Raw genomic sequence first — 17,523 nt, 5'->3', positions numbered from 1 at the left:
AATTTTGAAGCGCCGACAACCCGAACGTACATCACGCTCACGGGACATGACCAACAAAGAACGTTAACTTCTGAAAAAGTTAGCTAATCCCATTGAAAAATGTGGGATATTTTTGTCGTGAATTATGGACTTTCCTTTGTATGGGTTCAAAATGTGGAATACTTTTGCCATGAATTTGGAGATTTTCTTCAACGTGCAATTAAAACGTGGAAAACTTTTGTCTACATTATTAACTTTTTTACTTCGCATGCGTTTAAAATGGGGAAACTTTTTTCGTGAACTATGAACTTTTCCTTTGTATGCGTTTAAAATGGGAAAAACTTTTGTCGTGAACTATGAAATTTTCCTTTGCATGCGTTTTAAATTGGAAAAACTTTAGTCGTGAACCATTAACTTTTTATTTGCATGCGTTTAAAATGGGGAAAACTTTGGTCGTGAACTATTAACTTTTTCTTTGCATGCGTTTAAAATGGGCTCACTTTGGTCGTGAACTATTAACTTTTCCTTCGTATGCGTTTAAAATTGGGAAAACTTTTTTCGTGAACTATGAACTTTTCCTTTGTATGCGTTTAAAATGGGAAAAACTTTTGTCGTGAACTATGAACTTTTCATTTGCATGCATTTAAAATGGGGAAAACTTTTGTTGTGAATTATGAACTTCTCCTTCGCATGCGTTTAAAACTTGGAAAACTTTTGTCGTGAATTATGAACTTTCCTTTGCATGTGTTTAAAATATGGTTTAATACTTTTGTCATGAATATTCCTTTTATGCATTCTTTTGGAAAAATGAAATTGTTTCTCTGGCTCGAAAGTTTTTTTCTTTTTGGCATTAAGTGAGACCAAATTAATTTGTTGTTCTACAGGCCTGACCGACCCTAATTTTTCAAAATAGAAAAAATAATAATATTGAATTTGCGACTGAACAAGTTGAAAATTAATGTATTTGTAAATTCATCCCAAACTTAGATCAATTCAGAATATCACAATGGAAATGACACAAATATCATTCATCAATAAAGAGGACAATGTCAGGTGCCTCAAAATGTCAATCTTGACCTTCTGACCCTAGATTTTCAGAGATTTGATTTTATTATATGCTGAATTGCCTTCCTGTAGAACAATAGATGAAATTTGTCGTGCCTTATTTTAAAAAAAAACTATATTTTGGAAATAGACCTTTTGCTATTTACGATTCATCTTGAATAATTAAAAACTCTAACATTAAAGCAGTAACTCACTTCCTTTTTTTTAGTATTTTTACACATGATAGTTTGCAAAAAAAATTCATCTCAGAAATTTTGACATTTTCCTTGGTTTATTGTAAAAAATTTTCTATTTTGTAAAGTAAAGGTGTAAGGTGAAGCATGACGCTACAGATCAAATCTGTGTTTTGACTGGACTCACCAACCTTAATGATTATAAAGGTACAGTCTGTTTATTGTGACTGTAACTCTTTTTAAATTCAAGATCCCCCGAGAGTGTTTAGGGTTTTCATCTTACTCTGTCTTACTTTGATATACGGCGTTTGTTTGTCATTAAATTTTTGTTTGCAACTTACAAATCGAGGAGGGTCTGGATCGCTTCGCAACTTATAAACATGACATTTACGGCTTGTTTTTGTCACTCCTGCCTCCCGCATGTCTTTGCTATGCAAACAGAGTGGAGGGACGGAAGAGTTCTGAAACGCGCGCAACCCCTTTTATATTGATTCCTATTTTTGCGCGCGCAGCGCGTATCTCGTTTGGTAAAATGTGCGCGCGATATAGTAAATTGGTCCCTATATAGCTAAACTTTTTTGAAAATTCAGTGTTTCGAGTATGACTACATGAAACCAAAATCTCGTGTTTCCTCAGATCGCTCCGTGTCGGCACTAAATCCTCATATTGCAGCAAAAGAACTCCTATGATTGGTTTGTTTTCCCCGTTTTCCCGCGCGTTTATTTATTTGAACCGGTTGCTATTGCCTACCTACAAAAACTTTCTCTTCTTGCCAGCATAGTCCTTCTTCTGCTGGTTCAAGAACAAAGAGAGTTGTCTACACCTTCTATATGATGATTAAACTGCTGTCAGGCTGTTGCCAAACTATAGCCTAGGGAAGTACCACCTTCGTACAACTGTTGCTCCTTCACAATTTTTCTTTGGTTTTTGTGCTTTATAAAGAGTTGAATTGGATCATGATTTTTGTGTGATTGTCACAACACAAGAAATAGTTAATGATGATGAAGTTTTCCTTTTATTCCTTCCTGCTGAAAAAAACAGCAGGATGGTATTGTCAACTTTCAGAACAAACTAACTGCAGTTTTGCCTGTATATTTACATAAATTATGGTGACAAGGCTAAGTGACTGAATATGCCTGAATATTTGTGGATAAATCTGAAAAAGAAACACTGACTGTCAGCATCAAAGAAGAATCGTTTATGGGCCTTTGTTTCCAAGTTATCCAAGTAAGTAAGTATAAAAATTTGAACCTGGTAGCGAAATTGACTGATTATTGATATGATTGAATTTTACTTGGTGCTTCTTCTACAACAATAATGACACTCATCCAGTCATCTGGTAAGTGAAACCTCTTTGTGAGGGAAATTCTATAGCGGCCAATTTAAAGTGCTGACAACCCAAATGTACACAACGCTCATGGGATACCGTAACTTGGTCTAATGTCGACATCCCTCGTCTAAATTCGACACCCTTTTCTAGAGCTGAAAATAATAGAAAAGTCGAAACTATTTTTCTTTGCTTAGTGGTAAGAGAGAAAAAATTCTTTTTCAATCACCGATTTCAACTTTCATATTATTCCTATCTCTAAAGAAGGGTGTCGAAATTAGAAGACAGATGTCGGGATTAGACCAACTTACGGTACAACCAACGAAGAACGTTAACTTCTGAAAAAGTTAGCTAATCCCATTGAATATGGATGTAGACAATTGAAAATCACCTCACATATACACAAACACTTTTATCGCAAACTTTGAAGTTATCTTCCGCTTGCGATTGAAATGTGGAAAACTTTTGTCGTGAATTATGGACTTTCCTTTGCATGCGTTCCAAATGTGGAATACTTTTGCCCTGAATTTGGAGATTTTCTTCAACGTGCTATTAAAACGTGGAAAACTTTTGTCGTGAACTATTAACTTTTCCTTTACATGCGTTTAAAATGGCGAAAACTTTTGTCGTGAACTATTAACTTTTCCTTCACATGCATTTAAAATGGGGAAAACTTTTGTCGTGAATTATGAACTCTTTCTTCCCATATGCGTTTCAAATGTTGAATATTTTTGTTATGAATTTGGAGATTTTCCTTTGCATGCGTTCAAAATGTGGAATACTTTTGCCATGAATTAGGAGATATTCTTCAACATGCTATTAAAACGTGGAAAACTTTTGTCGTGAACTATTAACTTTTTATTTGTATGCGTTTAAAATGGGGAAAACTTTGGTCGTGAACTATTAACACTTTTTCTTTGCATGCGTTTAAAATGGGGTCACTTTGGTCGTGAACTATTAAATTTTCCTTCGTGTGCGTTTAAAATTGGGAAAACTTTTACCGTGAACTATGAAATTTTCCTTTAAATGCATTTAAAACGGGGAAAACTTTTGTTGTGAACTATTAACTTTTTTTTTCTTTGAAATTTTGCCATTCCAAAAGTAAATTTAAAGAAAAACAACAATGTTTTTAAAATTGAGCATATTAACTTTTTCTTTGCATGCGTTTAAAATGGGGAAAACTTTTACCGTGAACTATTAACTTAGATGCATTTAAAATGTGGAAAACTTTTGTCGTGAACTATGAACTTTTCCTTTGCATGCGTTTAAAATGGGAAAAACTTTTGTCGTGAACTATGAACTTTTCATTTCCATGCGTTTTGGAAATAGACCTTTTGCTATTTGCAATTTCATATTGAATAATTAAAAACTCTAACATTAAAGCAGTAACTCACTTCCTTTTTTTAGTATTTTTACACATGATAGTTTGCAAAAAAAATTCATCTCAGAAATTTTGACATTTTCCTTGGTTTATTGTAAAAAAATTTCCATTTTGTAAAGTAAAGGTGTAAGGTGAAGCATGACGCTACAGATCAAATCTGTGTTTTGACTGGACTCACCAACCTTTATGATTATAAAGGTACAGTCTGTTTATTGTGACTGTAACTCTTTTTAAATTCAAGATCCCCCGAGAGTGTTTAGGGTTTTCATCTTACGCTGTCTTACTTTGATATACGGCGTTTGTTTGTCATTAAATTTTTGTTTGCAACTTACAAATCGAGGAGGCTCTGGATTGCTTCGCAACTTATAAACATGACATTTACGGCTTGTTTTTGTCACTCCTCCCGCATGTCTTTGCTATGCAAACAGAGTGGAGGGACGTAAGAGTTCTGAAACGCGCGCAACCCCTTTTATATTGATTCCCCAGGGGATTTTTCTTAGTACCATTTTCCTCTAAATTAGTTAGAAGACTGGAATCCAGCACAAAAATCTTGTTGAATAAGATAAATATGATGTATGATATATTATGTATGATATATGGTGGGTGATACAAAGCAGTAGACTCCCCGCAGTTGTAGACTACAATCATGGTCGAAATAGAATGAGAATTCCGGTTATTTTAACGTTTTTCAAGATTTAAAGTTCTGGCGAGAAAGTCAATTTTGGGTTATCTCTTTAACTTAATCGAATATTTCAATTTGGGAGGGGTTGGCAGACTTCCAGGCTATATTCTGAGCCTTAATGGACTATTTTTGAACTTTTGGATCCTGAGATCCTAAGGTCCTAAGTCTTAAGTCACAGAGTTAAAACTCTACCCTTCAAACCTACTTTAGAGCACTTACAAATCGATTGTGATTTCAAAACTTCCCGGTGGATTTCCCTTTTTTCTCAAGTATTACGACCATGATTGTAGTATAGCGTTGAATGAAAAACATCACACCGGAAAATCTTACTAGAGTGGTAAAATCGGGAAACCGTATCTAGAACGATATTCTCAAATTTCAATTGTTATTTTCCTTCTCTCTCGCGCGCTAATTCCCGTGTGAACGTTTTTCTGATTATACCTAGCCAGTACCCGACTCCTAAATTTTGTTGCGCGCGGTAAATAACAGACTTGTTAACAAGTCTACCCGCGGTGGTATTCGAACCTGCACTTATACGCCATTTCGGCGTTCGTGACGTCATTCGGTTATTCAGAGATATGGCGTTCCCTTTGGATTTGCTTACCCAACTCAGGAAAAAACACTCTCGGTTAATTATTGATATTAGTCAGAGTTTAGACAAGCGCTGACCCAGTGGCACTTTGCCCTCTGCTATCTTCGTTATAATAAATCAAGCCCTGGATAAATAAACTTGATGAGTGTTGAGAAGAGTTTAGTAACAGAGACATTTTAATAAGGTATTCCCAAGAGATATCATCGAAATTCAATGTTTTATTTTATGATTTTGAAGAGGCGGCAAGAAGATAAGAAGAAGCTATCATATCAAATCTTTCTACAAAAATACAAAGCAGATGGATGTCCAGTCATTTATGAGTCCATGATCTCACGTTAAACGTAGACGCAAGATCACTAAAAAATGGAATAGTTTAGAATAGGAGGTAAGATTTGTGAACGGGTGGTGTTAGCCAGGGGCGGAGAAAGCAGTGGTGGAAGTGTTTACAGTGTTTGTTCCAAACTTACCGCCACTATATTTTCGTAAGCTCATGACGCCATTTTTCCCGTGTTTAGACGATGGCATCGTCTACGTAAAACGTAGCGTAGTATTATTTACTTCTACAGAAATGAATATTGAAATTTCCATAGAAATCGGGTCTATTTTTTACTGATCGGGGAGAATCGGGATTTCAGTACAGTTGACGTTCCACTACTCGATACGCTCCCTTATTCGATGAAATTGAAAGTCCCAGCCATCAAGAATTTCTCATAAACAACGCTCTTTTATTCGATAAGCTCCCTTATTCGATGAAAATTCAATACCCCTTAAAGATCGAATTAGAGAGCGTCAACTGTATTAATTAAAGTTTACTACATGATTGGTAGTAATAACAACGATCGATGACTTGTGCATTGTATATATAAAAATATATTTGTGTATCACTTTCATGTTACATCATTCGAATGCTTCGAAACTTTTTTTATATAACTTATGGACGTAAAAGGTTGAGTGCTATCAGAATATTGCAAACTTCGTTATCACGTTCACATGACAGAAGTTGAAAATTTGACCTTTAGAAATTTCATTGAAGTTTGACTTTCAAAAATGCGATAAAAAAGTAAGCAAAGTTTCTGTATCAAAGTCATGGTTCTCTGAAGCAAGGATACATTTTGATATGAAGTACTACCGGAATTTTGACCACTCCAATACGAGTATATTTGAATCGGCAGCGAATATGTTAAGTATGCGACTGGGTCTTCACGTCATCAGTTTGTCCATTTGAATTCATAACAAATAACAACATTTAAGACGTTCGCGAAATTTTCTTTACAACTCATCACAATACTTTTCGTCGAATTTTCCTTTTAATACGTTCTCATCGTAGAAACCATCTATATTTCCAGGTGGACGGAATAAACCTGCGATATATTGACACGTCTGATTTTTATTACGTCCTGTAGCTTTAGCAAGACCAACTCTTTGTGTATCTTTCCATACGAGTTGAGCGAAACTTTCAGTACCTGGTTTGAAATCATTTGTTTCAAAATCAACATCACATACTTCGTTGTACCTGGAAAAAAAAGAGGTAATAGCTTGTTAGTTAAATTGATAATACGATAATACACAGACAGCCTAAAATCAATATTTTAGCTCAATTAAAAGAATCATATTCTAAAACCATAGTTGATGTATTAGGAATACTTTCTCCTCTAATAATCCCCTAAATATTGGTAATCTCACCGGTTTCATGTATGATTCTGGACATGATTATTTATAGCTAATTTTTTGACAAAGTTTGGGCAAAGTTAGTTCCCCAGTGTTGATTTCTAACCATCTCCATTCCATCTCAAAATGCTTTCTACGGCCCCTGTGATAAAACCCCATAGCTAAGTTATTAGTAGTAGTAGAAGAAAATGAAAAAAAGAAGATCATACCACGTGTCCACAACTTGTCTAGATGTAACATGTGCACCAAATGTTGCACAAACTTGATACGTATTCACACCAGCATATCCATCTTTGTCAAATCCTTTGTTTTTCATTGCTTTCTCCACAAGCTTCTTAGCTTTTTGAGTCAGGGTAAAGTCTTTCTGTAAAGAGCTAGCTCCATTGCCGAGATGTGTTATACGATGTTTGTTGATTAGATCGATTGCATTTTTCTCTGTGAAGTCCTTTAATGAATTGATCTGTTTCAACAGGAGTAGTATGAAGGTTAATATAAGGATGTAGGTTCTTAAATTTAACAAATTCGATGAATCCATATTCTAAATTTTGTTAAAGAGGCGGCTGCAGCCAATTCAATTTTTAAAATTATTGAGAAAAAAAACAAATTGTTTTCTTTTGTTTAACTCAGTTATGTTTTTGTTTTATAGGCTGCTAAAGGAGCTGAAAGTGAGTAAAAGTTTAATCAACCATTTGTTTTAACAACTGATAACCCTACGATAGCTATCTCTACCGAACGTATTGGTCGGTAGTTTTGGTACCAGAGATTCTTATCTTTCCTTTTAAAAAGATAATTGTGAGTTTCTGTATTCGAGATAAATCGAGGGAGACGGTATAAAGCAAAGTTGACATGCTCCCAAAATCGCCGTCCACTTTGCTCGACGACGGTAAAAACACCATCCGTTTAGGAAAGCGAAGGTGATATAGAGTCATACATCAAACTATCGACTTTTCTTTGCGTCGACTTTACTTACCGTCGCCATCGATATCCTCATAAACTCGTTGATATTCAATATCCTCCGATACATAAACTCGCTAATACCAAATTATCAGCCAAAGCTAAAGGTGCCCATGGAAAAACTCAGAAGCATTTTCGTATAACACTATTGTGTATAAAGTATTTGGAAAACAGAACATTTCGATTTCATCGTGCATAATATATATTGTATCTCTAAATCATCTAAATATACAAAGAAAGAAAATCATTGAAAATATACAGTTTTCTTTGCGAAGAAAGGAATAAATCCTTAAGGTGCATGTATGCATTCTATTACTTAAATAGCTACCAATGTTAAGAAAGATTTAAAAGTTTCCATTCAATCTTTCTTACGATTGATCAAAAAAGTAATCAACCAATGTCCAAGCTCACCCATGTCTCACAGCCCGGTTGAATTTTTTCCCACAGCGGGAGATAAGAATTTCTATTGAAATCCCATTGGGAATAGAAGTTCTATTGTTCCAAGCCAAAAAAACCTAGTGCAATGGTTTTGGAGTACAATTTTCTACATTAATTCGAATGAGGCTTAAATCAAAGTCATTTTTCCAGCAGGGCTGAAATTTTAGGGTATTTTTCCTATCGGGGACGGAAATTTTACCAAATTTTCCAGTGCGGGTTTGGAACCTAACCGAGACTGTGACACACACACATCTCACAATGTGTAGAAAATACAAAGAAATTATCAATCTAATTGGTCCATTCAGATCCTTACAACTGGACGACAACTTTACCAATATGACTTCCACTGAACAAAGATAAGAAAGCTTCGTTCATCTTTTCGAATCCTTTGTAAATTTGTGTCTCCGATTTGATTTCACCCTAAAAAGGAAATAGAAATAAAAACTAATTGAAAAGGTCGAGAATATAACGTACAAACTGACAACCTTCATCTGCACAATTCATTTCAGGTTGAACCCACCCATCCACTATTATTATAATAGTCCTGGGTTTTTTTTACCATACGTACTATTAACTTTTATAAGAGCGTCGAAAATTAAGTCTTCAATTTTTTAATAAACTAAAAATATTGCAAAATTAAATCCATCAAAAAAATTTTGAAATCGCAATTTCTGCGGAGAAACCAGTCCCAAGTCTCCATTTGTTTTGTGGCAAAAAATGGCTATTTTTCAGCTGTTTTCAGGCTTATTCACCAAATTAGATCAACGCGAAATTTTTCAAAACTCTGACTCGGGAAATTAAATCCAGAAAATTTCGCGATATTTTTCGCTCGCAAAATTTAATCGGATTAACCCTATTCGTACTAGGGGGGGGGCTCTTTCTGTTCGGAGGTCAAACTATTGGTAATAGGTCCTGAAATAATAGAGCTTTTGCCTTGAAATTTTCTGTAAATTCCTAACTTTTATTTAGCTTCAAAATAAAAAAAAAATTGACACCTAAAGATTTTCACACCTTGAGCATGATGACATTTCTGACAGTAAGGTGTCACAAAAATTGACACTTTTCCAATACAAATTTATTTCTAATGTCAAATATATCGTTTAAACCGTAATTTATTGAATATTTAGGATAAAATAAGCATTTTAAACTCAGGCAACTTTTTTCTAAAGCTTTTGTTAGAATACAATTGTTATTTATAAGAACAAAGGAAATTTCCGGTTTTTGCTCACTTTGGGCACGATGAGTGACGTCATCAAAGAAATTTTTTGTCACAAGTTACCTTACGTGACAAGGATCTTGTGTGCCAAATTTCATCAAAAAAGACCCACTAGATCAAAAGTTAAGGGGTGGTACAGGAAAAGCCCCCCCCCCCCCCCCCTAGTTCTGAACCACCCCTAAAAGCCTAGTATGAATAGGGTTAATGTACACTTACCGAGACGACCAGTTTGAGGTATTCAGCATGAAATGTTGGGTATTCATGGTAGTGTGCAAACGCAATAACACCTCTGATTGTCAACTCTTTGCCAATGGCTGGCATATGTACTTCATGGCCTGTGGATATAAAAAATGATATTGCTGTAAAAGCCTTATTTGATGAGAAACAATGAGAAATCTGCTTCGAATGCTTTAATGCACTTTTCACGAGTTACGTCATTTGAGCCTCGTTTTCAATTCAACATTTATTGCTTTGGCCTAGGAGCCTTTAATTCTCTCTTCCGACAACAACGACGGTCAAGGTCAAGACAATTTTTTTGTTTATCTAATCCGATGATCTATTCCGATTTAATAAAAACAGATTATCTGGATTCCGATAATATTGTGATTTGATTGGCCGAAAGTTGGAAGTATTTAGAAAAAGATGGCTGCCGAAAGTGGGCTAGCTGCAAATCTCAGTGAAAGATAGTGATCATTTCCATCATTATGTTTTGGACATGGTTAATGAGAAGTTTGATGCATACTGGTTCACTAACAATGTGGAAAGACTTTAGAGAAATTTTGGCCATGAATCGTCAGCTGATCGAGTGCTTAAATCTTGCATATAGCTAACTTCTCTTCTAGACGCACAAAACCATAAAACTCTGTAACTTGACAATGAAACTTTCAAACACACATCCATTGGAATTCAAAAGAGAATATTAAAATTACAACATTACAGTGCGAATTTGAAAACGATCTGAGTAGTTTTTGTGGTGTTATCTGTATGGCTGAAAATGATCCTGTTTTGTATTCATCATTTGTTGACTGGCGACCGTTCCTTTTGATTTTTCAAACCCGACACAGATATTTTACAAACATATCACTATGAGAATTTAATAAAGGATACTAAAACACAATTCCTGTGTAAATTTGAACAGGATTGGAGAACTTTTCACTTTTCAATATTTTTCAAACCCGACACAGATTTTTTACAAACATATCACTATGAGAATTCAGTAAAGGATACTAAAACACAATTCAGTTCGGGAAATTGCTTGGATCGGCAACGCTGCAAAATTCTGCAATGTTGCGTTTTTTGCAACGATTCCCTCAGCATGTGCTGCAATTTTTCGCAACGTTCCCAATGGAAGTGTGCGATTATGAACACCAACTATGACGACCAATTTTCGCAAACAGAAGCAAAAGTAGGCAAAATCTGGCATATTTGAACAAAGTAGCATTTTTTCCAAGAATGATTGTGAATAATCGCTAGGTAGGAAATTAAAATGCTAGTGTGAAAAGTTTCCTTTTGGGTTGTTCTTCAAAATGCACATTATTTTGGGACCCCGGTCCAGGCCCTCCGATGCCGGTTTTGGTCCATAGGCCATGGCTGCGAAATTATGCAGCGATAAATCTGCGGAATTTCACAGCGCTGCGGAATATGACAACGCAAAAAATGCGAAATTACGCAACGTTGCGGATCTATGCAATTTCCCGAACTGAATTCCTGTGTAAATTTGAACAAGATCAGAGAAATTTTCACAGTGCTATAACTGAAAATGGACTTTGTCATAATTTCATTGGCTAGGGCGACCGTTCCTTTTGAAGATTTTTCAAACCCGAAATAGGTATTTTCCAAATATACCACTATTTATTACATACACACTATTGTACCATTTTATTTGGTTTATCCTACTCTCCTCCAAGTGTTATTCCAGCAGAAAAAATAATGCTTAGCTAAAAGCCCATGGCCTCTAATTTAGGCTATTTTTCTTCTCGAAATTTTATCCGGACAATCAAATGAACGGCGCATCATGGCTTCGCTATTGGCAAGTTTAGAAAAAAATAAATTTATAAGAACTTGGAAATATTGACTTCTAAATGTTTATCTCCTTCTTAGCTCCAATTTTGAACTTTTTAGTCGAGGATGAGTGGGCGGGGGTGGGGTTGGTTCTTTAGGCAAGAAAGTGCATGTGTAATCACTTAGAAGAGCTAAACTTCCAGCTGGTTTATTGATTCGTTAAGAGGATAGCAAAAAATCATCAAAATTTGCCTTGTCGGGGGGTAAATTTGCTCTGTCCGGGGGGTCAACTGATGCTTGTCCTTAAAGAGATTAAATCACATATTATTAAGAATATTTTCATACCTGGTGGTTTTTCAGTCTCATTGTAACCGGAGATTTCACCGACGAGAGCAACACGACCACCAAATTTCATCATCGGCATTACTGTATCGTATTGCGATCCTCCAACCTGTAAAAAGAGGTTAGAAAGTTTTGTTGAATTGATATATAGATCTATAAAACTAACTGACGAATGCTTGAAAGAGCAGGAAACTTTAAGTATTAGGAAAAAAAAAGTTTCTCCGTTCATTTCTGAACTATGATTATATAGATCCATATTATAAGTCCATGGCTTTCAGTGCGACTGGAATTGAGCAGGGTTTTTTTGATTGGACAGTGTAAAGCTTTTAATGGCTAGCGTTTTTTTAATATAGACTTTCAATTCTGTTTCACTATTCAGTACTACCATTCAAATGAAAACAGTGTTGAAAAATAGTCGAACGTGCGCAACGCACTGGGCTCAACTTCAGTGGCTTCAAATTATTCATAGGCCCAATTGCAGACCCCCAGATATTTACCCAATGAACAATTGTGCCAAATTTCAACCAAATGCGACCATTTTGGAGGGCTGTAGGCTGCTTCAAAGCTTTAGCCTCGTTTTGGCAAAAAACTCGTCCCAAGGCCCCAAAAATCTAAATTTTTGAAAAATGCAAAAAGCACCCCCAGATATTCACCCAAGGAACAAGTGTGCAAAATTTCAGCCAGATCGAACAATTTTTGAAGTCTCCAGGCTGCCCCAAAGTTTTAGCCTCGTTTTGGCGAAAAACTCGTCCCCAGGCCCCAAAAATCAAAATTTTCAAAAAATGAAAAAAAAACCCCAGATATTCACCCAAGGAACAAGTGTGCCAAATTTCAGCCAAATCCGACCTTTTTTGAAGTGTCCAGCCTGCCCTAAAGTTTTCGGACGGACATACATACATACATACAGACATTCATACAGACATTCTCAGATTATAGCTCAACTGAAGTTGAGAATATAGCTTTTCAATGTGATCTCACATCTTTTAAAATCCTATTCTAGCTAAAATTGATGTAAATAAGGTGCAAGAGTAAAGTGTCTAAACTCTGTTCAAGACTGTTCAAGTTTTTATACATTCTAACAGATTTCTATCCAATCAAAATTGTTAGTTTTACCTGTCAATCAAAACGAGAATTTTAGAACCTTCGCTTAGAGGTAGAGACTAAGCAATGAAGAAAAGCAGAACAGCAACAATAAAACCGAAAGCTTACATGGTCCACAAAACAGTCGATACCATCAGGACAAGCAGCCTTCATGGCTTCAGCGAAATTATTCGTTTTGTAATTAAAAGCTTCGTCAAATCCAATCGTTTTCAAATACGCAACTTTCTCGTCTGAACCTGCACACCCAACGACTTTGCATCCTAAAATAAGAGAAAAAACTAATGATTCAACGATGGTTTAGATATATCATTCGTCGTGATAGAATTCAAACAAATGTCAGGAATAAAGCAAGATAATTTAATAAAAACAAGCCCAAAATCTGTAAAAGCTTTGCGAACTAACATACACGGAAAATAATATCCCCTGCAAACCTTTCTTGAACAAAGACAAAGTTGATAGATTTCAGTGCTTGTTTTTCTTTTAAAAACTTTTTCTTGTCTTACGAGATAATCAAAAGGGTTTTGCCTTCATAAGGTCGAACTCTTCCTGACACTTTGACTTATTCATCTCCTTAACCCTTAGGAGGCGAAATACGTATATATACGTTTTGAAAAGGTCATTTTACCGATACACAGTCTTTTGGTCATAACTCCTGACCACTTGAGATTCAGAGAAAAAAAATCTGCTATTTTTTGTAGCTGAGAGAAAGAGCTTTCCAACGATACCAAAGTTGATACCTGAATTGTTTGTTCTGGTCGAGAAATTGCCTTTGAAAGAATAAATTTCCAGAAAAAAATGATGAACTTATTGGCCTTTTTCAAAAAAGTTAGCGGCTTTCAAAGGTTAAAACGTTAGAGTTATGTATGCTGCTTATTATATTTCATCAAATTGTCTGGTTTTGCTGGTTTTTAGAGTTATGTAGAATCAACCAACTTTGTTCCCTGCGTATTATCAGCTTTTTTATGTTTACTGATAGCGCTAGATAATTCTCTGGCGTCTATCAGTAACGTAAATAAAGCCTGGGATACACGAGTTATGTAGACTCTACTTCAACTTTTTCTTGATGCACCCGATAAAGCAAGAAAATAATCGATGCTGACCTTTTCGTTTTGCCATTTGACCAACAACAGATCCAACAGCTCCGGCGCTTGCATTGACAAAAAACACATCTCCGGATTTGGGTTCTGTTTTTTGAATCTCGACGTACGCTGTCAATCTGAAGGGATCACATCATGAACAGCTGCTTTAAGCTATTTTTCTCTCACTCAAGCAAAGTTAGTACAATTTCCAAGGCCCCTCGTTTATCAAAATTAGAAGATATCCAGCCCTCCCGCTCGTTCCACCCCTTTGTTTATGTGGCACCTGATCATTCTCAAAGAGCGCTACAGGGAAAATTTCTTTCAAATCTACTTACTAACTTATTTTGCTTTGTCAGTTAAGAAGGAGGTAACTTAAGATTTAGAATTTTTATGGAGACATATCAACCCTATTAAAGTCATACGTACCCTGGCATTCCTAATGGACCAAGGAAATAGTACAGCTGAGGTATATCATTTGGAAGAATTCGAAGGTCCTGAGCATTTCCAACAACATGTGTAGCCCATCCTGTCTTTCCCATGACTTTTGATTTGACTGGGAAGTCTGCATTCTTACTTTGAACAACTCTATAAAAAGACAAAAAAATTATCAAAGCTAAAACTTCGTTGCGTTTTTTTATTGCACGCTTTTTCTTTTATAAGAACAGTTTTATAAGAACATGAGGCTCAGTTTTTGGCAAAACTTTGGAACAAATAAAGAACAATTCCAGTCTCAAATTTCAGAACAGCTAAGAAATTGTTAATCTGAATCCACTTTCAAATCAATAAACGAATGTGAAATAAGAATAATACGAACATTCTAAGAACATTTTAAGAACATTTAAGCCTGAAAACCATGAACAAATAATAACAGCCAAAAGTCCCAGCTGAAATTTACTTGTTTTTACAAAAGAACTTTGCAATCAAACCTAAGTAGGAGAAGAAATAAGAAAAGATTTCCAAAAGTAAACACTTACACTCCAACACCTTCTCCAGGCATACGTTGGCCTTCAACAGTGAAAGCTGGGATGCTAAGAATTGAAGAAAGCTGTTTAAAAACTTCAAGTATTACTCTTTCAAAAATGAAGTACTGGATAACTATATTTTATAAACAATCCACCTCCTCACGATGTTGCCATGTGACACTTTTGTGGAAGTGAAAAATTACCAAAATGGAGAAATTCAATCAAAACGCCTTGCAAACAGCCTAAACATTGATGCCAAAGCCTCAAAAATCGGCTAAAGTGAAATCAAAGTTGTTGTTTTTCTTTCTCTCATAGCTTCTGCTAGCATCTTAGATTATTTGTTTATTCCGAAAAGGTATATTGGAGGTAATTAGCATGATTTTAGGATTGCAAGCGTACTAAATCTTGTAAATTATATTGAAAATGTTCAACAATAAATAGAATACAAACCGCATGTAGGGATCAACAGTTAGGTAAGTAACCTCCATCGCAAACTCTAAAATGTACAAAATTAGGGTTAATGAGCCTTACTGTCTCAAAGGACAGCCAGCCTGTCCGAAGCCAGGAGTGACCCAGAGTCAGAGGGACCCAGAGAAGATTTGCCATCTTCTCGTGGTAAAATCGTCTTTCTAAGAAGAAAAGACTTCGGCTATTTTTATGTAAGTTTGTAGTTCGGACAGGAGAGATTAATTTTCATACTATGGTGAAGATCAGAGATCTGACCTCAAGGAGAGCAAGTGTTGAAAATACTAAATAAAATAAAGATAAAACATAAAAAAGAGACTAGTATTTTTATAATTATACGGGTTTTTTTATATATCTACATCATTCGCTTTAACGGCTGGAAGATCCGGAAAACTCCGGAAAACTATTCTAAGCTCTGTAAGAAGGTTTTTCATCCATATCACGTTTTTTTTCGGGAAATGTTATTTTGATTATTTAGCAGATACGGTCATCACAAGAAATGCATTATTTTAGAGTAGAGTGTGGTGCTAAAGAATGGTTAATACGCTACGAGAACCATTAAAAGGATTCTAATGATGAAAATCCTTATAATTATACAAAAACAGTATCCAAGACAAAAATAATACAATCGTACCTCCATCTTTCAATTCAGGAAGTTCGAATTCTTTGACTTCATAATTTTCAGGAGTTGGTTTTCCATGGAACTTTTTGACCAGAATGTACTCTTTTCCTTTGATGCCACTCATGTTTATTTTTGATTCTTTGTTAAATCTTTTACAAATAAATGGAATAAAGATCTTATCTCTATGGTATGCGTATGTAATGGTTTTTTAACATCAACAAATAGGTGACTCTAAGGGATTGTAGATTGATAGTTCAAAAAAATCTATACTAAAATTTTCTTCCTTCCTTCCTACAAATCATAGAAACGATAATAGCTTCCTGACAAATTTAGTTAGAAAATATTGCTGAGGAATTTAAAATGCAAATAAGTTAAACCATATGCTACATTTTGCTTAACTATATAATTGACTTCACTAATGTCTACATGAAGTTATTGATAGAAAAAGTCAAAAATCGATTGCACATTTATCATAAGTAAAAAAGGTAATGGCACAAATTTATAGAGTAAGCCTACCTGAACGTCTATTAACCCTATTTACATTACTTCTTTGAAAGTTGACTCAAAATTTTAGAAAATCTGTCCAAAGATAGCTTTTATAGGCAATTTTAAAACTCTGATGAACGCTTAAAATATTTTAGAATGTCAAATTGATATCTCCAGGCGTTTGCCTTCAGAAAATACCTTGTGTAACTTATGGCATGTCCAAAAATGTCATAAGTTTGGAACTAAAAAACTGGGGCCTTTGGCATGGTCATTTATATGGTAAAAAAGCATATTAGGACGTAAATTTCAAAAATTGCTGTTAATAAAATTATTTTTGTATATTTTGAGAAATTAGCGAAAAACTGCTTCAAACATGACATCATAGTTGATGACGTCATGAAACTTAAAACTTGAATATCTCAAAAAGTAATCACTCTTTTACGGGAATAGGAGGAATAAAGGAAGGTTGGAATCACCGATGGAAATTGCAAGGTAAACATTGGGTTATGTACTGCTTACCCTGAAAATAAATCACTTATTTTGAGAAGGAAGATTTTGTCAAGCATAGAATCTCACGCCCCTAAAAGGTTTGTCCTCCGAAATGCACCATGGAAGCAAAGTGGTCATAAATCATGAGAATTTAATTTGAGCCCAACTAAAAACATCACAAAAGTCATGAAATATGGCTCTCTATTTGAAAGGTTCAATTTGTCTTTAACATATATAGGGTTGGTCTAAAAAGCAGGGTAGCTAATGGGGTAGCCAATTGGGCAAGGTTATGGGGTACCTCTTTTTGCCTAAACTTTTGAAATCTGAAACCTGTTTTCATGTGGAAATAACTACACAACATCTTGTTAATGATTCCATGTAATAAAATTTAAGATTCCTTTCGAACTTCAGCCACAATAGCCTTTTTTACAAAGGTACTGAACTTTGTTACTTCTCAAGAGACCTGGCGCCATTTTGTCTTCCTTCTTGGCTTCGTTTGAA

The 17,523-nt window shown here is 35.1% G+C and overlaps 2 protein-coding genes across 2 annotated transcripts; both read right to left on the bottom strand.

Moving 5' to 3' along the window:
- Positions 1–6,052: 6,052 nt before the first annotated feature.
- On the bottom strand, positions 6,053–7,418 carry LOC136816351 (ectin-like). Its single transcript, XM_067072675.1, has 2 exons — positions 7,077–7,418; positions 6,053–6,712 (listed from the first exon to the last, which is right to left on the bottom strand). Exons 1-2 carry the CDS (start codon positions 7,400–7,402, stop codon positions 6,469–6,471), a joined length of 570 nt encoding a protein of 189 aa, XP_066928776.1. The 5' UTR covers positions 7,403–7,418; the 3' UTR covers positions 6,053–6,468.
- A 581-nt stretch (positions 7,419–7,999) lies between these two features.
- On the bottom strand, positions 8,000–16,223 carry LOC136816833 (prostaglandin reductase 1-like). Its single transcript, XM_067073166.1, has 9 exons — positions 16,060–16,223; positions 15,411–15,456; positions 14,973–15,026; positions 14,425–14,583; positions 14,020–14,135; positions 13,028–13,179; positions 11,822–11,927; positions 9,692–9,810; positions 8,000–8,679 (listed from the first exon to the last, which is right to left on the bottom strand). Exons 1-9 carry the CDS (start codon positions 16,169–16,171, stop codon positions 8,569–8,571), a joined length of 975 nt encoding a protein of 324 aa, XP_066929267.1. The 5' UTR covers positions 16,172–16,223; the 3' UTR covers positions 8,000–8,568.
- Positions 16,224–17,523: the final 1,300 nt, after the last annotated feature.

Source organism: Clytia hemisphaerica, unplaced genomic scaffold (genome assembly GCF_902728285.1).
Source record: "Clytia hemisphaerica strain Z4C2 unplaced genomic scaffold, Clytia hemisphaerica genome assembly, whole genome shotgun sequence".
Classification (NCBI taxonomy): Eukaryota; Metazoa; Cnidaria; class Hydrozoa; order Leptothecata; family Clytiidae; genus Clytia; species Clytia hemisphaerica.
Note: the sequence above shows the minus strand (reverse complement) of the source record. Positions and strands in the feature narration are given on the sequence as shown.

Bases quoted from the DNA above. Each gene is read 5' to 3' on its own strand.
- LOC136816351 (XM_067072675.1), bottom strand. From the start codon at position 7,402: ATGGATTCATCGAATTTGTTAAATTTAAGAACCTACATCCTTATATTA. The intron at 6,713-7,076 runs GTATGATCTTCT...TTTTTTTTCCAG, and splicing joins AGACAAGTTGTGGACACGTG to GTACAACGAAGTATGTGATG.
- LOC136816833 (XM_067073166.1), bottom strand. From the start codon at position 16,171: ATGAGTGGCATCAAAGGAAAAGAGTACATTCTGGTCAAAAAGTTCCAT. The intron at 15,457-16,059 runs GTACGATTGTAT...TGTACATTTTAG, and splicing joins TCCTGAATTGAAAGATGGAG to AGTTTGCGATGGAGGTTACT. The intron at 9,811-11,821 runs GTATGAAAATAT...TTATATCCACAG, and splicing joins TGAGACTGAAAAACCACCAG to GCCATGAAGTACATATGCCA.